Source organism: Mirounga leonina, unplaced genomic scaffold (assembly GCF_011800145.1).
Source record: "Mirounga leonina isolate KUSES-001 unplaced genomic scaffold, KU_Mleo_1.0 Mir_201, whole genome shotgun sequence".
NCBI classification, from domain to species: Eukaryota; Metazoa; Chordata; class Mammalia; order Carnivora; family Phocidae; genus Mirounga; species Mirounga leonina.
The window spans coordinates 12,503,007-12,525,744 of NW_023270504.1; the positions used below are offsets into that span (position 1 = coordinate 12,503,007).

A 22,738-nucleotide genomic window follows, 5' to 3' on the forward strand; every position below is an offset into this window, starting at 1 on the left:
CAGAAATGATGAGAAGACTTTTCTCTCAGCCACAACTAGCTAAGGGCTTTCAGCATTTCTTGCAAAGAGGAAACTAGAAATTAGTAATGGAATTATCATTTGTTTTTGCTGTATAGATTATGCTTCAGTGAAATGTTTAAAACTTTTCATATTATGGGGCGCCTGGGTGGCTCAGTCAGTTGGGTGTTCGACTCTCGATTTCAGCTCAGGTCATGATCTCAGGGTCGTGGGATCCAGCCCTGAGTCAGGATCCATGTTCAGCGTGGAGACTGCTTGAGATTCTCTCTCCCTCTTCCTCTGCCCTCCCCCACTCCATGCGCGCGCTCTCTCTCTCTCTCAATGAATAAATAAATAAATAAAATCTTTAAAAAATTGTTCATATTATTAATGGCATTCCTTGGGAGCCACTTCAGTGTTACAAGAACACCTTGTTTTCTAGTCAAAGTGCAAGTGGAATTGCCAACTACACAAAGTAATACTTCTCTTCCAAGTGTGGCACTTGAGAAATAACCCTAAATTGGTCTTGTGAAAGATCCGATTTTTAAAAAACTTTAAATGTGAATATAATCTAATCTTAAATTTTACAATCTGGTTTTCCCACAGAATTGTGTTTATAATAGGGCTAGCTGATGTCTAGGGCTATTATGACTTTTCCTTTCGTTCTGACACCATCATATCCAGATTTGTGTTGAATGAGAACAAGCTTTTATGCCTTCTGCACACAAAAATGGAGATTTATGAAGTTGATGGAACTAAATAGAAAAATACATGATCTCAAGGGGACATCTGGCGAACATTGACGGTAACCCGACAGAAACTGATTTAGTGCAATGGCCCTACTACCATTAGAGTTTTTTTCATTATATTAAAAAAAAAACCAAGCAAATATTACTAAATCAACTATTTCCATGACACCGTTTTGGAAGGAAAATAGTTTAACACCACCACATACATTATTGGACTTGTTATCCTTGTCATATTTGGCATTTATATATATATTTGTCTGATAAGCTTCTGCATAGTATACCTGTGTTTAATATAAAAATCACTATGTAAAAATATTTGGCAATATTTTACATCCTGAATGTGGGGGAGAATATCAGAAAAGTAAGCCTGTATTTGATATTCTAACCTCTACACCAGTGTCCCTGCATCTAAGTAGAGGTTGGAGAAAAGGGAGTTTAATGACAGCCAGTTAATGGTCTCACGAGTTGAGACCCTCAAGGCAGGAGGCAGGTTAGCAGCTTGAGCTGGGCTGCCATTAGTCAACCTCACGCGTCTACATTGCAATCTGAGAAATAGGATTTGGAAGACAATGTAGGAGGGACATGCATACATTCTCTTCTCTGACCCTTACAACGTCTATCACCCCTATGTTACAGGCTAGTAAACAGTCCAGTTCTCACTGAGATGAGCCCAACTCCAAAGCCCTTATTTTTGACCATTTCACTATGCTACCTCTCTAACAACCTTCTGGTAAACATAACAGCATTTGGCTTCTGCTCTTAGCAGATTTTGCTCTCATCTTCACATACCTTTCCTCCAGATTCTAATTTTTTAACTGATTTTTTTTTTAGATTTTATTTATTTATTTATTTATTTGAGAGAGCGAGAATGAGAGAGAGAGAGAGAGAGCACATGAGAGGGGGAAGGTCAGAGGGAGAAGCAGACTCCCTGCTGAGCAGGGAGCCTGACGTGGGACTCGATCCCGGGACTCCAGGATCATGACCTGAGCTGAAGGCAGTCGCTTAACCAACTGAGCCACCCAGGTACCCTTTTAACTGATTTTTTAAAAAGATTTTTTATTTATTTACTTGAGAAAGAGAGCATGTGCATGAGCAGGGGGGAGGGGGGCAGGGAGAGGGAGAAGCAGACTCTCCGCTGAGCAGGGAGCCTGATGTGGGACTAGATTGCTGGACCCTGGGATCATGGCCAAAGGCAGACGCTTAACTGACTGAACCACTCAGGTGTCCCTTAACTGATTAAAAAAAAATGGTCATATTGATTTTTTTGAAAATTTAATGGGAAAATGGAGGACGGGTGTGCATTGACAAAAATATTATAAATTGTGATTGAACTTCTCAGGGTGACTAACTCTTTCCAGAGAGGTATCTCTGCCTTCTCTCTTGCTCAAAAACTCTTTCTTTCCCTCTTTATTCACAGGGGCTAAAGCTACTCTTCTGAATCTCTTCATCTTTTATACTCTACTCAGTGAAAGAAGAGTTTAAAAATAAAACCAGAGAAGAGGGTCCAGTAAAGCAAAAGGTCTATTCCAAAAACAAGCCCTGGGTGTCTAAGTAAGACTCCATTTATGCTGCCTCTAAAATAATCTCAACAGTCGAGGTCAAAAATCCCTCTCATTATCTTCAAGATGATGGGTGGGAATTGTCCATTTAGATACAATGTTAATTTAAGGATAATTATTTCCTCCTTCTTTGGCCACTTCCTGATCAGCAACTCCAAATGTGCACAGAAAAAAAAATTAAATCAAAAGTTAAGATTCCTGTGTTTCTAGAGATGTGACAGTGTAAATGAGTGAAGTAGCCCCATGAGGCTAAGGTGACGATGTGGCAGCTAAAAGGATAGACTTACCCAGTTCCAGCAGATTGTTGCCATGAAGGTAGGAAAACAGGATTTAGATTTTGTTTTCAAGAAAAAAATAGAGATCCAAAATTTTATGTGAAATCTCCCTTTTTGAGAAATAATTGTACCTTTTGTGCAGTATTGTACGTACCAAGTAAAACCCAGAGCACCATATTGTTGTCTTTACCATAAAAGTTGAACTTTCTGGAGTAATCTACCCTATCCTTCCAGGTCAGTCTATCCTACCCACTCTGCACTCCCCCTTCCTGAGATCTCACTACTCTCGTGGCTTCAGTTACCAGCCACGTCCCAGACTTCTCATCTGAGCTTCTGAGTAGGCAGAAATATCTATAACTGTCTGCATCTGGCTGGTATCCCAAACTCACCATGTCTAAAATTGAAGTCATTATCTAATCTCTCAAATAAATCCATTCTTCCCCCCATATTTCTTACATTAGTACACTACATGACACATGCCTTGTTTGGTAGGTACCTAACTACCCTTACTTTTCCATATCCCATCAATTCCAAGTTGTGCCAATTTTTACACATATCCTGTTATCCACATCTTTCTAATCTCACTGCTATACTGTAGTGCAAGTTGTTACCATCTTTTGCATAGAGTATATTGGAGACATTTTTACTGAGGTTAGGATCTATAGCCATCATACAAATGGGAAGATGTATGTCAAACCTCAGGTACAGGGGTGCCTGGGTGGCTCAGTTGGTTAAGCAATTGCTTTCGGCTCAGGTCATGATCTCTGATCTCCGGGTCCTGGGATGGAGCCCCTGTTGGGCTCCCTGCTCAGCAGGGAGTCTGCTCTGTCTCTCTCCCTCTGCCCCTCCCCCCTGCTCGTTCTCTCTCTCTCTCCCTCAAATAAATAAATAAATAAAATCTTAAAACAAAACCCTCAGGCACATTCAGCCAGTGAGATACTCAGACTATGGAAAGACCAAATGTAGGAAATGCCATTCCTTAGTTCCTCCTCATCTGGAGCATCCTCTCTCCTCATTACGTGATTCTCACAAGCTATTTAAATTGTTCTCTCTTGTTCTTTCTATTTTCTCTTTGTCTAGCAGATATAATTGCATTTCCAGAAGTTAAATGTTCATATGATGCACATCCAAATCCTGCAAACACATCTTTAGTCTTGGCTGTTGCAAATAATAACACAAGGAACACAGGAATGCGGATGTCTTTTTGAGTTAGTGCTTTCATTTCCTTCAGCTAAATACCCAGAAGTAGAATTGCTGGATCACATTGTAGTACTATTTTTAATTTTTGGAGAACCTCCGTACTGGTTTCCATAGTGGCTACACCAGTTTGCATTCCCACCAACGAGGTGCCAGGATTCCCTTTTCCTTCAGACCTTCAGGGTTGCCTCTTACTCATCCTTTGTGTCTCAATTCAAATATCAGTTTCTCAGAATGATCTTCCCAGCACTCCCCAGCTAAGGGCCTCATCCCACTGAATGGCACCATCACTCCGCAGCTTTTCTTCTTTAGAGACAGCAGTGCCTGAAATAATGTTGTTCATTTGTTTCCATGATGAATGTCTACCTGTCCACATGAAGGCAAGCACATGTGTACTGTTTATTAAAATACCTTCCATTTCCAGAGTAGCAGCACATAGTAGGCGTCCTGTAAAGACATTAACTGACCCTTTCTGGGTATGCAGGTGCAGGCTGATCAAGCCTTCAATATCCTAAAGATTTACAAGAAGATTACACACTGTCAAAGCAAATGTGTGGTTTTCTAAATGTATCTAGTGACCTCTGCTGGAACTACCAAGGAACCCAAATACAGGTCTTCATTTTTCCCTAATTGTCCTCTCACCTCATTTTCACTGAATGATGAAATGTTAGTGTGAGTGTGAAATTAGGGATCAGGACTTTGGAGAGTCCTTCTCCCATCTTGGAGAAACTTCACTTGCCTTTCTGTCTGAATGATTATTCGTTTTCTACTCCCAGCTCATTGTGTTTTTAGCACAAATCTTAGAGGAGAATATTCAGGAATATGGAAAACAAAGAACTTTTTCTGATTCCTCTCCAAATCTTATTGCAGAAATTACTGCCTTTCTCTTTTTGTCTTTCTCTCTCTCTCTCGCTCTCTGTCTCTCTCTCTCTCACACACACACAACACAAACACACACACACACACAGGAAAGAAGAAGATTCACGCACATATCATGGATAGATGAAGATATATTCCATGGACATATTTCATATGGTTCCATTTATTTCACTCTCCTTGACTGAAGGAGCAATTTTGAAAATAGCATTCACTATTGAAAAGAACTGCTAAAGGTGTCCTCATGTTAGGAATTATAGGATCAAAAGAGTTACATAAGTCTACTTTGAAGGGTCATTAGGAGATGATGTCTCCTTAAGAATGCTGGTACTTGAGGCAAAAAACTCAAAGGAGAATTGAGGACCAGGAATTTCAAAAAGTCAGAGTAATGAGAGTGGGAGTGAGTGAAACAATCCTCAGGTGATCTAATTAAACTTTTGAAAACAGTTTTTTACTTTTTAATTATCATTGATCAGAGAAAATTACATTCTTTGTATGTTATATCCAAAGACACACTGGGATTTATACTTTTTCATAGGGAAATTTTTAAGAAAAGTAATTAAGAGGAGGGGAGCCAAGATCTATGCCTAACATTTAAATTTAGATTATAAATGTAGACTATAATAACTAAGAATAATTATTTTTGATGTTCTAGAAACAGGAATCAAAAGCATACTTAGGAAATCTAAAAGGATTTAAAGCATAGAAACGGTCCCAGTGAATTCTTCATGTAATCTAAAGTGGTCTGCAAACTTAATAAGGGGAATTGCTAATCTTGGATCACTTTGAAAATGATGAAATAAGCACTGATGACTGTAGGAGTCTAGGAGTTTGGTCAAAAGGACAAGGGCTAAAGGTCTGGGTTTGTGTCATGCTCAGCCTATGAGGATTCCACCATCCGAAGGGGTGCTTGCCTAAGCCCCGAACCCGAAGATTTTATGTGTGATTGAGTTGGTCAGGTCAATACTGATTGGAGATACTGTCCTCACTGGACTTGCCCAGAAAGACTGCAAAGAGGAGCCAAAAATTCCTCCTTAAACTGAGAGTTCTCTGGGAAGCACTTGAGATTTCATTTGACTGGTTTATACCTATGAGAAGCTCCCCAAGCCTGAGATCTTCCACCCTGAACCTGGGCAGCTGTCAGCACAGCGCTCCTGGGATCACAGTTTATTGAAAAAAGGATTCAAAAAAGTTTCAGACGACTGGAAAAAGAATGCTCCGAGGCCGATCTCTATCTGTAACATCCCTGAGTGGGCTTCCTCAGTGGGAAGTTGAAGAACTTCCTGTGGAGGATTTACTGCTTTTTGAAGTCGCTTGGGAAGTAACCAATAAAGGTTTGTACTACCCTGGAAGGTGGCTATTTGCCAGACTGCTGAATAATGTGGATTAGGATTTCAGAAGTGACTCTAGTGCGAATGAATTGACAGGGAGTAAGGAAAGTATTCAAGCTGAATTGAAGTTTCAGTTACATTCCACCTTGTCTATTTCAACAGGCAATGATAACTTAGATGTGGCTGTGTGTTGGAGGGAGAGAATGTTGAAAATATTAGTCGTTGCCAGGGAATGTGCATTTAAGCTAAAATTTGAAATGCAGGTTATGACGACACAGGAATAAAAAGCTATTAATTCCTTTTTTGGTTTTACAATTTCTCTCAACAGCTTTATTTTAAGGAGAACCATATGCAATCGGGACCAATGACAAACTTTAAGCTGTGCACTGTTAAAGATTATATGAAATACTTAATAATATTGCTAATAATTCGCAACGAGGTTGGAATTACAGTTTTAACTTAGTAGCTGCGCAGAAGGCATTATGTCAAGCTCCTATTAAGAAGAATGAGAGTATTTCAAACTTAGAGGAATTATATTTGGCATCTGTTCTGATTTTCATCTTATGCTAAGTGTTCAGAGTTCTCATGTGTATATATTCACAAAATTAATTAAATCTTTTTTATAAAATTCATAAAATCTTGAAATCAAAAGTGAAAATCAATCTTTCTTATATAGAAATGCAGGAAGGAATGTGAGAGAACAAAGCAGTCTTCCTCTCTGTAGTTTAGTGAGGTGGAAGCAAAGAGAGCAGAAATCTTATTATGGAGAAGTGTTCTATGAAGAGCTGTTTCTAATGTGCTTTTTTCTAGGGTGTTTAAATATGCCCAAAGTTCCCAGGAATAGAGACATCTCTATTATTCATAGATCCCAGACTATGACTTGAAAGAAGGTTTTTCTCTACAGATGTAGCTTGTTGGTGGAAAAACTGGGGGGATTCTTTAGCACTGGGAGTCAGTTCAGAGGAGTGTGTGAGTTCCAGTACCTGAACAGAGTCCTTCTTCCTTCTTTCCTCCTTTTCTGTCCATTTAGCAAACATTAATGGAGCATTGTGTCCATGCTAGGAACACACTGCGAACATGTTATCCCATGGAGCTTACATCCTGGTGCCGTGCGGGCTGATCTCAGGGCCTAGAATGGGGACTGGTGCTCAGAAAATGCTCAATGGATTTTTTTCCTTTGGAATGAAGGAATGAATACATTTTGTTTTCAGCCCTCACTGCCTTTGAAACCTATTTTCTTTCATTTCCCATACAAGGGGAAGGAAATTTTTTGTGTGTGGAGAAGGGAACCACAATGTGATTTACCCAGCTGACATCATCTCCAACATGTCTTTATTTTAATACTTATTACAGTCGGATATTTTAGAAATTTTCATATAAATGGACAATAGCTGTGTTCATCCCTGACAATAAAACAACACTATATATATAGTTTTTTTTTAATTTACTTTGAATTTTTACTTCCCTGCAGTTCATGGCAGTGATAGGAGGCATCTTAGAATCCAACTCCTCTATTTCCAAGATGAAATGGATGCCTAAGGCATTACATGATCAAGCAAATGGAAGGGTTGGAACTAGCATTTAGGTCTTCTTCAAGGTCACTTCTCTTTTTCACTACCATACAAGAATTAAAAATTAAAATCATTTCATAAGGAAATGTCCTTTAGATGAAAGAACACAGGACTTGTTCTAAATTTCTAACACTTTGTAAAAACATTCTTTAAACCAGCTGAATATCAAGTTTTTTCATGAATGTAATTAATGTACTATGATCCAGCTATCTTATGATGTTTTGGGGCAAGCAAGGAAATCTATTCATACCTAGGAAAACAAAAGATTTCTTACAGGAAAAAAAAATCCCTTTCTGCCAGAATTTTGCCAGTGAAAAATAGATTTGTGTAAAATATAACAAATGAGAAAGTCACAGTTAAATTACTGGATATTAATTCTCAGACTTCAAAATAACACTTCCTACTTGTTCATATTACCCTTGACATTTATTGCTTTTATTCATTTATCCATTTATTATTGCTCTTTATTTATTATTCAATAAAGATTCATCAAGTGTTTATTAGGTGTCAGGCACTGGGAAATGAAGAAGATTGAACTTAATATGGAATTGATTCCCAGTCTTCCAAAATTTACAAACGTGCAGGTAGACATTGAACAAGCAATTATAGTCAAATGTGATGACAATAAGAAGAAGAGAACAAGGGGCTCTAAGACTATACGTTGAGAACCCATAAGAGACTCTTAACCATAGGGAACAAACTGAGGGTTGCTGGAGGGGTGGTGGGTGGGGGCTTGGGGTAACTGGGTGATGGGCATTAAGGAGGGCACGGGATGTGATGAACACTGGGTATTATATGCAACTGATGAATCACTAAACTCTACCTCTGAAACTAATAATACACTATATGTTGATTAACTGAATTAAAAAAAAAAAAAAGATTATATGTTGGGGGTGGGGGATGAGAGGTTTCTACCTAAATCTGGGTTAGGGAAAAACACCTCTGTAAGGAAGAGACAGTTGAGCTGACACCTGAAGGATGAATAGCCACTGGGTAGGGATGAAGGATCAGGGATAAGGAGGGGACAGTGTTCTTTGTGAGGGAGTGCTATGTGCCAAGAGGCAGAGGTGAGAGAGTGTACTCTGTTCAAAGATCTAAGGGAAGCTTAGAGAGGGGAAAAGAGTGGAGGCTTGAGAGCAGATGGAAGGGACCAGCAGGGGGAAGTTTATGAAGTTTATGGTTAGTGATGGGAAGTTCTAAGTAGTGGGAAGTGCTAAGCGGTCAGGTATGTTTTTGAAAACCACTATTACTAGTTGGGCGAGAGGATAGCAGGAAAGTAACAGACAAGTTAGAGACTGTGGCATGGCCTAGGATGGAAAGTTTTGCCCAAATGTTAGAAACAAAAAGGTTCACTTTCTCCTTTGTTTGGGCCTCACTACAATCATTCCTTCTTCATAGACATGCCCAAATCATGGTAGACTATGGACCAATTATTATGTTGAGGATATCCGAAATTATTAAAAAACTTTAATGAAAATTGTCACAAGTAATGATTGCTAATTTAATACATGTGAACAATTCTGAAATGTAGTCACTGAATGAATGCTTTTAAAAAATTTACTAAAAACAGGGGCACCTAGGCGGCTCAGTTGGTTAGGCATCCACCTCGTGATTTCAGCTCAGGTCATGATCTCAGGGTGGTGAGATCTAGCCCCACATTGGGATGAATGCTGGGCCTGGAGCGTGCTTGGGGTTCTCTCTCTCCTTCTCCCTCTGCCCCTCCCCTCACCACGTATGCTCTCGCGTGCTCTCGCTCTCTCTCTAAAAAACAAAATTACTAAAACCAATTCATTTTAGGGGCGCCTGGGTGGCCCAGTCGTTAAGCGTCTGCCTTCGGCTCAGGTCATGATCCCAGGGTCCTGGAATCGAGCCCTGCATCGGGATTCCTGCTCCGCGGGAAGCCTGCTTCTCCCTCTCCCTCTCCCACTGCTTGTGCTCTCTCTCTCCCTGTCAAATAAATAAATAAAATCTTTAAAAAAAATTTGCAAAAAAACCCAAAAAACAATCCATTTTAGCTCGAAGCCAGCATGTAATGTAATACATATAATACTTCTACTTTCTTCTCCAACTGGACACCATAGCTCTGGGTCACACGGTGTGAACGGCATATGGAAAAATGCCGAAAACTACAGTCAGGATGGTGTGGTAAAAACGGATTATAACTGCGAGTCTGCTATTCCGAGGCAGAGGTTCTGAAGGTGGGACCTTGATAAAAGTGGGCTTCAGGGAGTTTGTAAAACTTTAAAATTGTATCTGAAAATGGTATGTGTAAGTCCTCTTTTGGAGAAGAGGACTGAATGCTTTCATCAGATTTCCAAAAGCCTCCATGACTGATGTGAGAACTGCTACTCTCAGGTTCCCTAAACCCTGGGTTCCTCTTCGTTAACCAGAAGTGCCAAGAGCCAAAATAAAAAAGCTATTTACGCTAAGTATTGTTTCCCAGATGGCTTTTCTTTAGGGCAGAATAGAAAGGATTCCACCTTCCCCAAGACCTAAAGATATTGATCTTTCTGTGATATTGCTCATCTTCTTCCTCTGTCCTTCCCACCCACCACTTTAAAAAATCCATCAGTATGGAGGTGCCTGGGTGGCTCAGTCGGTGAAGTCTGCCTTTGGCTCAGCTCATGATCCCAGGGTCCTGGGATCGAGCCCCACATCGGGCTCCCTGCTCAGCGGGAAGCCTGCTTCTCTCTCTCCCACTTCCCCTGCTTGTGTTCCTGCTCCCCCTATCTCTCTCTCTGTCAAATAAATAAATAAAATCTTCAAAAGAAAAATCCATCAATATGTTGTTCCAGACAGTTACTTATAGTCTTGCTGTCCACAGCCTGTGGACTCTTGAGTCAGACTTCCTGGATTGGAGTCCCAACTCCATCATTACCTGTGTGATGCTGGATCAGTCGCATAGCCTCTCTGTGCCTTAGTTTCCCTATTTAAAAATAAAGACAATAATAACACCTACCTATAATGGTGTTGTGAGAACTAAAAGTAATACCAGGAAAAACACCCATGCAAAAATCACGTTTGGCACACACATAGCTTCAAGATGAGCCCTAGTCTCCTCACTTCCTTTTCATCCAGGTTACCATGTCTGAGCCCCTCCTGTCTAGAACATTTGGAGTTACCATTGTGGTACAATCAGTGTGGGGGTGGCTATAGGCTTGCTTTAAGCATATCATCTCCCACTGCCCAAGACTACAGACCCTTTATTTTGAGCCACAGACCCAGCAAAGCTCTGGACACATAAACATTTGTTGACCACGGTCATCAGTAACATTTCTTCTTTCCTATCAGGTTTGCTGCCTCAAAGAATGATGTCTGACTGTAGAATAACTACCCCCGTTCTGCAGCTGTATCTTGAGACTAGAGGGCCAGATTAGTAGCTCTGCATACTGAAGTCATATAACTTCCCAATTCTGTAACTTTTAAGCATTTTTCAAAGTAGTGAAGACAAGATCGGGCACGTTCAAGGTGGTATGGCCGTAGACAATTCTCCCAGTTTATATAAAATACAGTTGATCCTTGAACAATACAATTTTGAAGTGCATGAGTCCACTTATATACAGATTTTTTTCAATAAATACAGTACTATAAATGTATTTTCTCTGCCTTATGATTTTTTTAATAACATTTTCTTTTCCTAGCTTGTTTTATTGTAAGAAGACAGTATAAAATACATATAGCATACAAATATGTGTTAATTGTTTATGTTATCAGTAAGGTTTCAGGTCAACAGGCTATTAGTAGTGAAGTTTTTGGGGACTCAAAAGTTATAGTTAGGGGGCGCCAAGTGGCTCAGTCAGTTAAGCGTCTGCCTTCCGCTCAAGTCACGATCCCAGGGTCCTGGGATCGAGCCCACGTCAGGCTCCCTGCTCGGCAGAAGCCTGCTTCTCCCTCTCCTCTCCACTTGTGCTCTCTCTTGCGGTCTCTGTCATTATCTGTCTCTCTCTCTCAAATAAATAAAATTAAAAAAAAAAGTTATAGTTAGATTTTTGACTGCATGGGGGGTTGGCACCTCTAACCACCACATTGTTCAAGGGTCAACTATATATCCTTATTATATATAATATATATAGCATAATAATATGCAATATGTGTGTGTGTGTATATATATATATATAGTCTTATTTTGGCTGGTGTCCACATTCCATACTGCTTTGGAATCCCGATTTTAGCAATATCAGCCGTGTTTCTAGATGAAAACTTGGGATTTCAGCTATCTCCATGGCATATGCCATGGGACGTCATCTTTTCTTTCTTATGAAAGGCCTGATACTTTGCCCTCACATGAAAGATAGCTCCCATGTTGTTTCAGGAAAATATAGATCAATAAACTACAAAGTACATGTTTGAAAGTGAAGGGTAAGTCCAAATTCAATAACCTACACTGGTAAAAATTCATTAAAAAATATGTGTTGGGGAACCTCAGGCTTATACTCCAAATTTGAAAATAGGAGTGACCCTATTTCTATGCCATCACACTCACCTATAATTAGCAGGCCAGGAGAGGAGTTTGGGGTAAATGTGGTATCTAGACAAAGTAAAAGCTGAGGGAAAGTAGTTGGCATACAAATAAGGGGAGGACAAAGAGAAGCTAAAATGGAGCTTGAGCATATGAAATAGTGGTAAGATGACCTCCCCACGGAAAGACTGTACATGAAGAAGTGTAAGGGGAAATGATTCATTTACCATTAGGTCTCAACCAATATAGGATTGACGATTTTTTTTTTTAATTTTATGTTTTTATTCATATGGATATGAAATAGCATATCCATAGTATTTATGAACACTCTAAGGCTACTTGGTGACTATTTCTATCAAGGTTGAAGGCCTCCAATGGGAAAAAGAAGCAGCAAATTAACTAACAATGTTTAATTTTGCATTTCAATGCCCACATCTAATCATTCTTTTTTTTTTTTTGAGTAAAGAATTTCTCTTCTCCTTTTCGCCCTTTAGCAAATAAAAACGTGTTTGCATTTGCCCTAGTGTATTTGAACTTGAAACACATAGTCTAACAAACAAGGATGTCCTAAGATCTCTGGGCAAGCTACATAGTTGCAAATAAAAGAGAGCTTTAAGAATAGAAATGTGGATTAAGAAGTCCTAAAATAAATAAGTCATGAAAATGGAAAGTACAGCATAGGGAATATAGTCAGTAATATTATAATAATGTTGTATGGTGACTACACTTACGGTGAGAGCACTGAGTAATGTATAGAATTGTTGAATTCATCCTTATGTTGTATGCCTGAAAGTAATATAACATTTTATGTCAACTATACTTCATAATATAATAATAAAAATATGTAATATAACAATAAAAAATTTAAGCTCCACTAAAAAAAAGAATAGAAATGTGAATAAGGCAAAAATAAATGTGTGCCAGCAGAACCCGATAGCATAGCTCCTTGATAAGATGAAGGTGAAGGAAATAAGTCTACAGAAGAAATTATTTGAAAATTTTGCCTTTTTATGGATAGTGAATGTGAATAAAGCTTATATATATTTAAATATGTTGCTAAGATGTGACTCATATATTTTAAAGAAAAAAATTTTAGTTGTTCTTGCAATTTTTTTCTCTAAATTTGTTTTTCTCAACAAATATTTTTGACGGTTCATAACATTTTCTGGAATTTGGAGAAATATTTAGGCATACTTGATGCTGACATCAATTTACATAGCCTCAGAGTCATGATTGATTGGGTAAGTGAATCACGTCTGTCCTGGTCCTTGCTGGAAGTCTTTGCGTGCAGGATTTACAGATTGTCTTCATATCCCATGCCATTCTCATCACCTACCATCTGAGTTGTGATTGAACATCCTTATTGTTCTTCGTTCAAGTGACAGTGTTAAGTTTCTTTAAATTTTCTATAGTCACAGAGTCTTTTCTTAGAGATGAAGTTCTTAAAGACAATAAGTTTATGTAGGCTCATGTGAAAATTGTTTGCATGTAATAATTACATGTTGGGAGTTATATTAGCTCTACCTTTTTATGAATTAATGAATCCTGTTGGTACTTATATAACAGTACCAACATTTGCATTTGGTGTCTCATCTCTTAAAACGCAGTTTACCAAAAAGCATATTTTGAGTGGTTCAGGCTTAAAGAAAAATTTGCAGATGGCAAATATTACCTTTTGGCCATAGATGATGACTCTTGATAAAATTTATCATTTAAAGTCTAAATTACTGAAACAATTTAAGAGATTCAATTGCTATCGAACCCTATATCCTGATGAATTGAAATAACTTCTGCAAAACTGAAGTAAAAATAGGCCTTTTTAAAAAAAATATACAAGTAATAAAATCACTAGAAAATAGAGCTGAAGATTGGTGCCAGGATCTGTGTTGGCTCTGGGATTTCACACAGCATTTCTTGAGTTGTTTCCTCACCTATAGCTCATGGACAGAGTATTACTCAAGAAATTGATTCAAACTGCTTTCATATTCTCATATAAGATGATTGCTTAGAGCCAGCACAAGATATCCTGCCTAAGTTTACTGAAGCTCTTCTTCCCCTTGGTCCTCCCTATTCCTCCTGCCTAGTTGCTGCATCTCAAACCTTTCCTTTTGAATGCCTATTACTCTCCCCTTGCATGCAGTGCTCTCAACTTAGGGCCTTGGCTCTAACTCTACTCTTTGCCTAAAAAGTTCTTCTCTATAATAGCTGCTGGCCTAATTTCTTCACCCTTTTATGTACTTACTCAAATACTACCTTTTCAATGAGCCCTGGCCTTTTTTTTTTTTTTTTTAGGATTTTATTTATTTATTTGAGAGAGAGAAAGAGGTAGTGAGAGAGAGCACAAGCAGGGAGGAGAGGGAGAAACAAGCTCCCTGCTGAGCTGGGAGCCTGATGTGGGGCTCGATCCCAGGACCTCGGGATCATGACCTGAGCCGAAGGCAGCCACTTAAGCCACCCAGGTGCTCCCAGCCCTAGTCTTTGAACTGCTGCTACAACCTGCCCTTTGCCCCAAGCTAAGTAATATTTTATCCCCACTGAACAGATGAGCTAATTGAGCCTTAGACAGGTTGAGTTAACTAGTTCAGTTTAAGTTGTTCCTAATTTTTCACCATTATAATGCTTCCATAAATATCCTAATACACATATCTTTTGGCACTCTTATTTCCCCAAACAATTTCCTAGATGTAGACACGCTGATCCAAAAATGTGCATATATTCCAAGAGTGTACATATTTTTTGGCTCTGTATTTTAATAGTCATGACAGCAATGCCAGAGGGGAAAATGAAAGAGCACATGAAAATTTGTATGTGAGTCATTGGGCTTGACTTTAGGGTTGGGCCAAGCATCCCCCTTCAAAACCTATCACCTCTTTTCTCTTGTCAAAACGTACCTTGTTGGGTACCTTGCAAGGTAAGTGGCTCTTAAACTTGGAAGATTCACTCATAATTTCCACAGTGGCTGTTACTTGGACATACCCTAGCCCCCATCTTGGAGCAGTGTAGGAGAAGGGGTAAAAAGTAACTGCAGTTGCTGAGGGTGTGTGTCCTGACAATGGCTGTTGGAACCAACATTGACACTTCAGTGTAGACAGAGCTTTAGGCCAAGTTCTGCTTTATTCCGATCATCTCTTCAGATTTCCTTGAAATGTTTGTATTTCTTGGCTGCCGCCAACCTGCTGCTCTATGAAATGCACCCAGAAAAGGCTTTAAAATATGCATGAATTGAACCAAATAGTAATTATTTGTTAGTGTCCTTTAGAAATTTTCTTTTAGAAAATTAAATAAACCCTTGTGCTTGATAAATCCTAAATGCTAATTTAAAAATGAGAACGCATTTCCATGCCTTCATCACTTACAATGAAATGCTAACCTGAATGATAAATGGAACCTTTTCTTTTTAACAGTTGGTGGCATCTATACTGTGATTCAGACAAAGGCCAAAACCACAGCAGAAGAATGGGGAGACAATTATTTTCTGATTGGCCCATATTTTGAGCATAATATGAAGACTCAGGTGGAACAGTGTGAACCTATAAATGATGCTGTTAGAAGGGCAGTGGACACAATGAATAAACATGGCTGCCAGGTAAGGGACAGACTGACACTTCACTCAGCAACACTAGTAACCTGTTATGGGAGAACAGACCACCATTTATATGAACTCACAGGAGACTATCTACTTAGGGAAAAGGAGCAGGTTTGTGAGAAAGATGATGAATTTGATTGTAAACAGGTTATATTTGAGGCACCTCGTGAAAACCATTGGGAAATGTCTAATAGGATAATAGGTTTGGAGCTCAGCAGAAGATAGAGGATAAAGATGTTTGGGGGAAAGTCATTTGTGTTTAAATTGTAGTTGACATTATAAGTGTTGATAACAGTGTTAAGCAGAAGTTTATAGACTAAGAGCAAATGTTTTGAGCCAAACCTTTGGGAATGTCAACATGTTAGAACATCTACATTAAACAAAACAAAATAAAACAAAACAAAACAAAACTCAGAGGTTACACAAGTACAAATACAGCTAGTGATGTAGAACCAAGGGTGTGCAAATCCTAATCCTCAGAACCTGTGAATATGTTAGCTTATATAACAAAAGGATTTTGTAGATTTGGATCATGAGGTGGGGAGATTATCCTGGATTATCTAGGTGGGCCCAATGTAACCACTGGGGTCCTTATCAAAGAGAGGCAGTAGAGTTAGAATTAGAAAGAAGATGTGCCAATGGAAGCAGAGGTTGGTCTGATGAGCTTTGAAGATGGAGGAAGAGGCCACAAGCCAAGGAATGCAGGTTACCTCTAGAAGCTGGGAAAGACCAGGAAACAGATTCCCCTAGAGCCTACAGATGGACTGTGACTCTGCCAACATGTTGATTTTAACCCCAAAGACCCATTTCATATTACTGACTCCCAAACCTGAAAGATCACAAATTTGTGTTTTTTTAAGCCACTAGGTTTGTGGCTTAATCTGTTGCCATCACAATAGCAATAGGTCAAAACAAGGGAGGAGAGAGTTTCTAGTATGAAGGAGGGATTAAGTCAATGAAAGAATTTAACCAAGGTCAGTTGGGTTTAGCAATATTCAGGCCATTCATGGTAATCTTGCCAAATACAGCCTCAAGGGAGAAGGGGGTTAAATCAGATTGAGGAATGAGTGAATGGTGAGGAAAAGGGTCCAGAAGTTGTGGCATAGAAGTTTCTTCTATGAAGAAAAAGGATAATTAAGTATGATTATGTGACTGACTGAATTAATGGTTGAATTGATGGACAGTTGTGTCTGAAATGGGTAGGAAAGGAAGCAAAGCCAGAAAGGAGGTGATGATGTAGGAAAAAATGGAAGGTTCCAGAAACTGGAGGTCTTGATGAGAAAGAACGGAATATATATGCTGGGAGAAACAGAGTGAGGGAAGTGGAGGTATAAATGTAGTCAAGTAACAAAATGCTCAGGCTGAACATTTCAGAGAAGGAACAGTTTGGGTTTTGACAAGGATAACAATGCAGCCATGAGCTTGTGTAGCTGGAATGCCATGGACATGAAGTTCTTTGAAGTTAGTAAAGTCAGAAAAATATGAGACTAAGTGTGTAGGATAAAAACTTGGATTTTGAAGTTGCCCAGAAAAAGGTGGAAAAGTAGCCAGATGATTAATAGAACAAGGAAACGTAGTGTATTTGGATAACATAAATTTCAAAAATGTCTTTATACACAAATAATAAGTTTCAGTGTGATTTTAAAAAATCCAAACTTCGTTCATACTCATCCCAGGAATATAGTTTCTGGGGGTGAAAAAATTAAAGGCCCTCATGGAGATGTCCATGTGAGTAGCAGGGTCTACAAGGTCTATGCAAGGCTTAAGATGCAGAAGATTTAAATGAAGGGAACTTGAGGTCCCAGAGGGCAACAGGGAAATCTATCATAGTGACTGTAGCATAGAGAACATAGGAAAGTGAAAGAGGGATGCATGTTGTACTATTGGATGAAAGATTGAGACTTTGGAAGGGGCTTGCATTTGAAGCTCTCATGAAAGAAGAGGGAGATGAAAAGCATAATGGTCTGACTGTTCTCAAGGTTCTAAATGGATTTCTGATGTAAGATGTTTCCATGTCAGAGCCAAGAACTCACTGAAAGTCAAAACAAGCTAGCTTACATTCTCTAGTGATCTCAGCTCACTGTATCATATGTCATATATTAGGCAGTCAGTAACTATTCATTGAATGAATACATAAATCAATGAAAGTCCTAAAGAGAAAACAATTGAAAAGGAAAACTCAGTCTGAAAAGGGAAGAGTACCATGATAAATACTAATTACAATGGAAGCAACCAACAGATAATGGGAGTCTTTCAGAGTTGTCCAAGGCTAGATGGGAGAGATATCACCATGCATTTCTGAGTCCTATGGAAGAGAATGATGATCAAATGGGCTTTCAAGCTCCCCAAATTCAACCTTGGGTAGAGTCACAGTGTCAATAACTAAGCAATGTGGACATATTCAGTTTACTAGAGAGGTCTGGATAGCCTATGAGAGGCTCTCAGGTTTGCCAACTTCCAAGAAGTGTTTGAAGTAATTTATGGAGTTGCATACCATGTAATTGGAGAATAAACCTAAAATAAAAGTCAAGACAAAAGAGTGATAAATTACTATAGAAAAATAGAGGCCAAAAAGAAAGTTGAAATTTGGATATACAAGTGATTATATAACTACAATTGGGAAAAAATGAGATAGCTAATACATTAAAACTTGTACAAGATAAAACAGGAATAAAAGAATTGAATTTGAAGAATGTAACAGGATTAGACTTTGAGCTGCTAGATTAAAGAGATAAAGTATCTTGAGCAATATATTTAGTTAAGACACCTGGCAGCAACCATGTTGGGAAACACATTGTGTCACCTTTTTTTTTTTTGATAGGAGGAATGAGAGAAATCATATACATTTGTTTATAGAAACAAATTTTTCTAGTGTGAAATATTATAGGAAGTCCTGTTGCATAATTAAAATAAGTGACACTATAGACATTATATCCAACTACAAATTAAAGATACAGAGCAGTTCATCTTATGACTCTATCATAAAAACATAGACCATGATATTAAATCTGAAAACCATGAGCTCAAGTTCACAGGAGGGGAATGAGAAACAGAAGGACAGAGATTGGGGCAGCTGGGTGGCTCAGTAGGCTAAGCATCCACCTTTGGCTCAGGTCATGATCCCAGAGTTCTGGGATCGAGTCCCGCGTCAGGCTCCCTGCTCAGCCAGGAGCCTGCTTCTTCCTCTCCCTCTGCCCCCTGCTTGTGCTCTCTCTCTCATTCTCTCACTCTTTCTCTCAAAAAAAAAAAAAAAAAAGGATGGAGATTACATTATCTAGATACTTTACTTTTAAATGACCAAATTTAATGAAGGATAAGAACTTGGAGGTTTAGATGAAGGGATGCAAGCCCATTCCATGTTCAGGCTCAAATATCAGATGCTTTGTGTTACCACTACAGTTTCCTATATAGCTTTGATAGTCTGCTGTTGAGTTCTAAATAAAGTTTAAATATTCTAAGCACAGATACCATTTTCTCCCTTGCATTGCCTGGTATTACTGCAAAGCTCTGTGTTCTTTATATGGCAGGTGCACTTTGGAAGATGGCTGATAGAAGGAAGTCCTTACGTGGTGCTCTTTGACATAGGCTATTCTGCTTGGAATCTGGACAGGTGGAAGGGTGACCTCTGGGAAGCATGCAGTGTTGGCATACCTTACCATGACCGAGAAGCCAACGATATGCTCATATTCGGATCTTTAACTGCCTGGTTCTTAAAAGAGGTACAGTTTATTGTATACTCATGCAACAGAGGAGGAGCATAATTGTGCTCTGTGCTCAGCAATGGTCCCATGATTTTTAGATTACACTAAATGAGATGATGCCATCATGATTGTCCTAATACATTTCAAAAGAATCTGAGAAAATGTTCAGCCTTCCTCTAACTAAATCCTAGCTTTCAGAACAGGTTAACAATCATGCTTATTAATATATACCTCATGTCAGATTTAAATAGAATGATGTGTATAAAACAACCAATTATATTGCCTGATACTAGATGGTAAGATATATACAAGTAAAAAAGCAGTATACATCATGCACTATGTACCTGAATTCTAGACTTATGGCAGAAGAAATTCTAATAGCTTGAAATACTTGGTTTTGTTTATGCATGAGTACTTGGGCAACCGCAGTGGTTTTTAGATATTTTCATCATTTTTCTAAGGGCTGAAGTGATCTCGGCAGTTGCTGAGGATCTGTAGCAGTGAAATATCCCCCCCCCCAAAAAAACAACCCTCCAAACCCCAAAATACCCCAAGAGCATTAGATATCAATCCTTGTGAAATGAAGCAAGCCTGCGCTCTCAGTTCTCAAAGGAGGATTTCTTTGCATTCCTTGCATTACCTCAAAATGATTATGCCTAACTTAAAAATCAGACGGTGAAGGAAGAGCATCCTTAGCAAAGTGGGAGGGTAGTCTAAGGACAAATCACAGAACTGTATGTTGGCAGCGCATCTCCTTGACCAGCCTTACTTACTGATAAAGTCATATTCCAATAGCCATGAAAGGCTGCCTTGAAGTGAAGGGGAAGGTGGAAGGACAGTCCCATTGCTTTGTGTTGGCGACAGAATTAGGAGAACAGGGTGAGGGTGCTGACGAGATCTGACCTAATGACAATAAGCAGTCTTGTTTTAGCATCAGTTGGTGGAACCAATTCTTCCTCAGCAAACTGCCTCCCTGAGCCAGGGCCCTCAGGGCTGAGGCCAGCCTCTGTGTGTGTGTGTGTGTGTGTGCGCCCCCCCCCCCCCCCCGCGTGCCCCTGCACTCGCGCTTTCATCCTTTCTGTTAAAGGAAACTAGAGAGGAGAGAAGCAAGAAAGTGAAAGCCCCAGTGTTCTCTAAAGTAAAGCTATTACAGAAACAGAAATTTTCTTTGATTCAAAGGGTAAATAAAGACATTGACAAAAATCCAAGGCTGCTGGGCAAGCCCTGTTTCTGCAGTCACCTCTTGGCTGCCACCAATCTGTGCACCTGTTAATTACCATGAGGAGCTTTTTTGAAGAACGAGTACTTTAAACTACAAAGGTCCTAGCCTAAGTCAGTGGTTCTCAAAGAGTATTTCCATGGACCACCAGCAGCAGCATCGCCTGCAAACTTGCAAGACATGCAAACTCTTGTCCCTAGCCCAGAATTAGATTACCTGGTGATGGGGACCCTGGTATCTGCGCATGACCAGACTTCCAGGTGACGCTGATGTCCTCCAAGTATGAGAACTGCCTTCTTGGGTGAACTCTCGATTTCCCAGTCCTCTGCTCAGGCTCCTCGAATGCACGTGTTTTGCATGATCAATTCTACTCCCCCATTGAGGAAACAGGCAGTCATAAGGGGAGTGGAATGTAAATATTAAATTTCTGTAAGGGTGAAACAAGGTAACTTTAAGGCAAGGAAACTGAGGCCCTGCCTAGTTTTAGAACTAGACTGGGATTAGACCTGGATCCTCAGCATGTTACTAAATTAGGATTTGCTTCCAAGCCAGTTATTCACCTCCTTCCGTCCAGTTCCATATTCTTAAAATAATGTTAAAGTGCTTTTGGCTCCAATTACAGAAGATCCAAATAAGACTGACTTAAAACATGAAGTCATGGATTGTTTATTTCAAAAGAAGCTTGTAAGTGGGTAGTCCCCATTGATTCAGCTGCTCAGTGGTATCTTCAAGGATATTATCGCTATTATTCCTTCATCCGTTCAATGAATATTTATGGAGTGCCTACTGTGCATTTGTTCTGAGGCCTCTCTGTAGATACAAAAGTAAATCTGATCCATTCCTGAAAGGGAGGATTATGCCATACAAATATATGGGCTTTATGAACATGCAACTAAGTCCTATAAAACAATTCTGCTTGCTAAATCTGCATGCTTCATGCTTACCTCTCTTTAGATTTTGCTAAAATTTACAGGCACGAACGATAACTTTCCTTAAGCTGTGGGCCATGATCAAGATCAAGCTTTACCAACAACTGTTCTAAATGCTTCTTTTCTGATGTAGGTGACAGATCATGCAGATGGGAAACATGTCATTGCCCAATTCCATGAATGGCAGGCGGGAACTGGACTGATCCTTTCTCGAGCTCGGAAACTTCCCATTGCTACAATATTTACCACTCACGCCACACTGCTTGGGAGATATCTCTGTGCAGCAAACATTGATTTCTACAACCATCTCGATAAGGTAAATAGTTCTCCCTCCTTCCCCGCCTCACCACCTTTCTTTTCTAATCCTTGAAGCTGAAGGATGAGAAGTATTGATCTTTACATTTCATCTGCCAGCCAGATGGCAGAAATGCCCTTTTAACTAATCAATATTCATGACAAAGCCTCCCCTGAGGTGACAGAGAGTTGCTGCCGTTTAACTTTGTCAGAGTGCAGTAGAGCATAGTGGTGACAGGCCGGATGCGTGTCTGCTTTGGAGCAATAGATCCAAGATCCCAAGAGGCATAGCGGGTGTGAGAGGGTTGGAGTCCTGTGTATCCTGAAGCTGAAGAAATACTGTGAGGATGCTGGGTCCACACACCGCCCTGAGTGGCAGCTACAGACCAAACCTTCTAGGCATACAACTTGCCCTATGCGGCTCCCTCTCTCCTTCAAGTGAACAAATGGTCAGATTTCTCCTGTAACTCCACGAGGTGTAGGTGGAGTCGGTGTGGGGGTCGAGTAAGACAGCTATTTAAAAGAGGGATGTGGGTCTTTGGGGGCCAAACATTTGGGTTTCCTTATCTTAGAAGACTGCCCAACTCTATGACCAAAGACATTCAGTTTTGACTTTTTCTTTTATTTGTTGACAGTTAAATCAGATTAATAAAAATATATCGTTTATATCATCATGTCAGTAATACCAACAAAGCATTTGAGTACCAGAAAGTCAGGGTTTTACAGATTTGGTATCTATACTGCCAATCAAATCAACCTAGCATCTTAGGGTTCCATTTACTGTCAGGAAAATTAGGAAGTTGGAAAGTTGATTTCTAAAGACTTTCCCAGTTTAAAAAAGTTCTAGGATTCTAGAAGCAGAATATGTGTGTGTGTGTGAGAGAGAGAGAGATAGAGTGTTTGTAATACATGAGCATTTAGATAATGATAGTGGAAAGCTGTCCTACAATTCTGAAGACCCTTTTCAGTGCAGGAAATTTCTTTCTGACAAATTT

At 39.4% G+C, this 22,738-nt stretch overlaps 1 protein-coding gene across 2 annotated transcripts in view; it reads left to right on the plus strand.

Annotated features, from left to right (window-relative positions):
- The first annotated feature begins 1,729 nt into the window (after positions 1-1,729).
- The window catches only part of GYS2 (glycogen synthase 2), a 66,627-nt gene continuing 45,618 nt past the window's right edge, over positions 1,730-22,738 (plus strand). Inside the window, exons 1-4 of one of the 2 annotated variants that reach the window (XM_035028098.1) lie at positions 1,730-1,769; positions 15,419-15,600; positions 19,128-19,319; positions 21,583-21,765. In XM_035028098.1, coding sequence (XP_034883989.1) covers positions 15,517-15,600; positions 19,128-19,319; positions 21,583-21,765 — 459 coding nt within the window. In that variant the 5' untranslated portion in view covers positions 1,730-1,769; positions 15,419-15,516. Of the gene's footprint in view, positions 1,770-5,293; positions 5,988-15,418; positions 15,601-19,127; positions 19,320-21,582; positions 21,766-22,738 lie in introns of those variants that run through there. The other variant, XM_035028096.1, reaches the window with a different exon arrangement.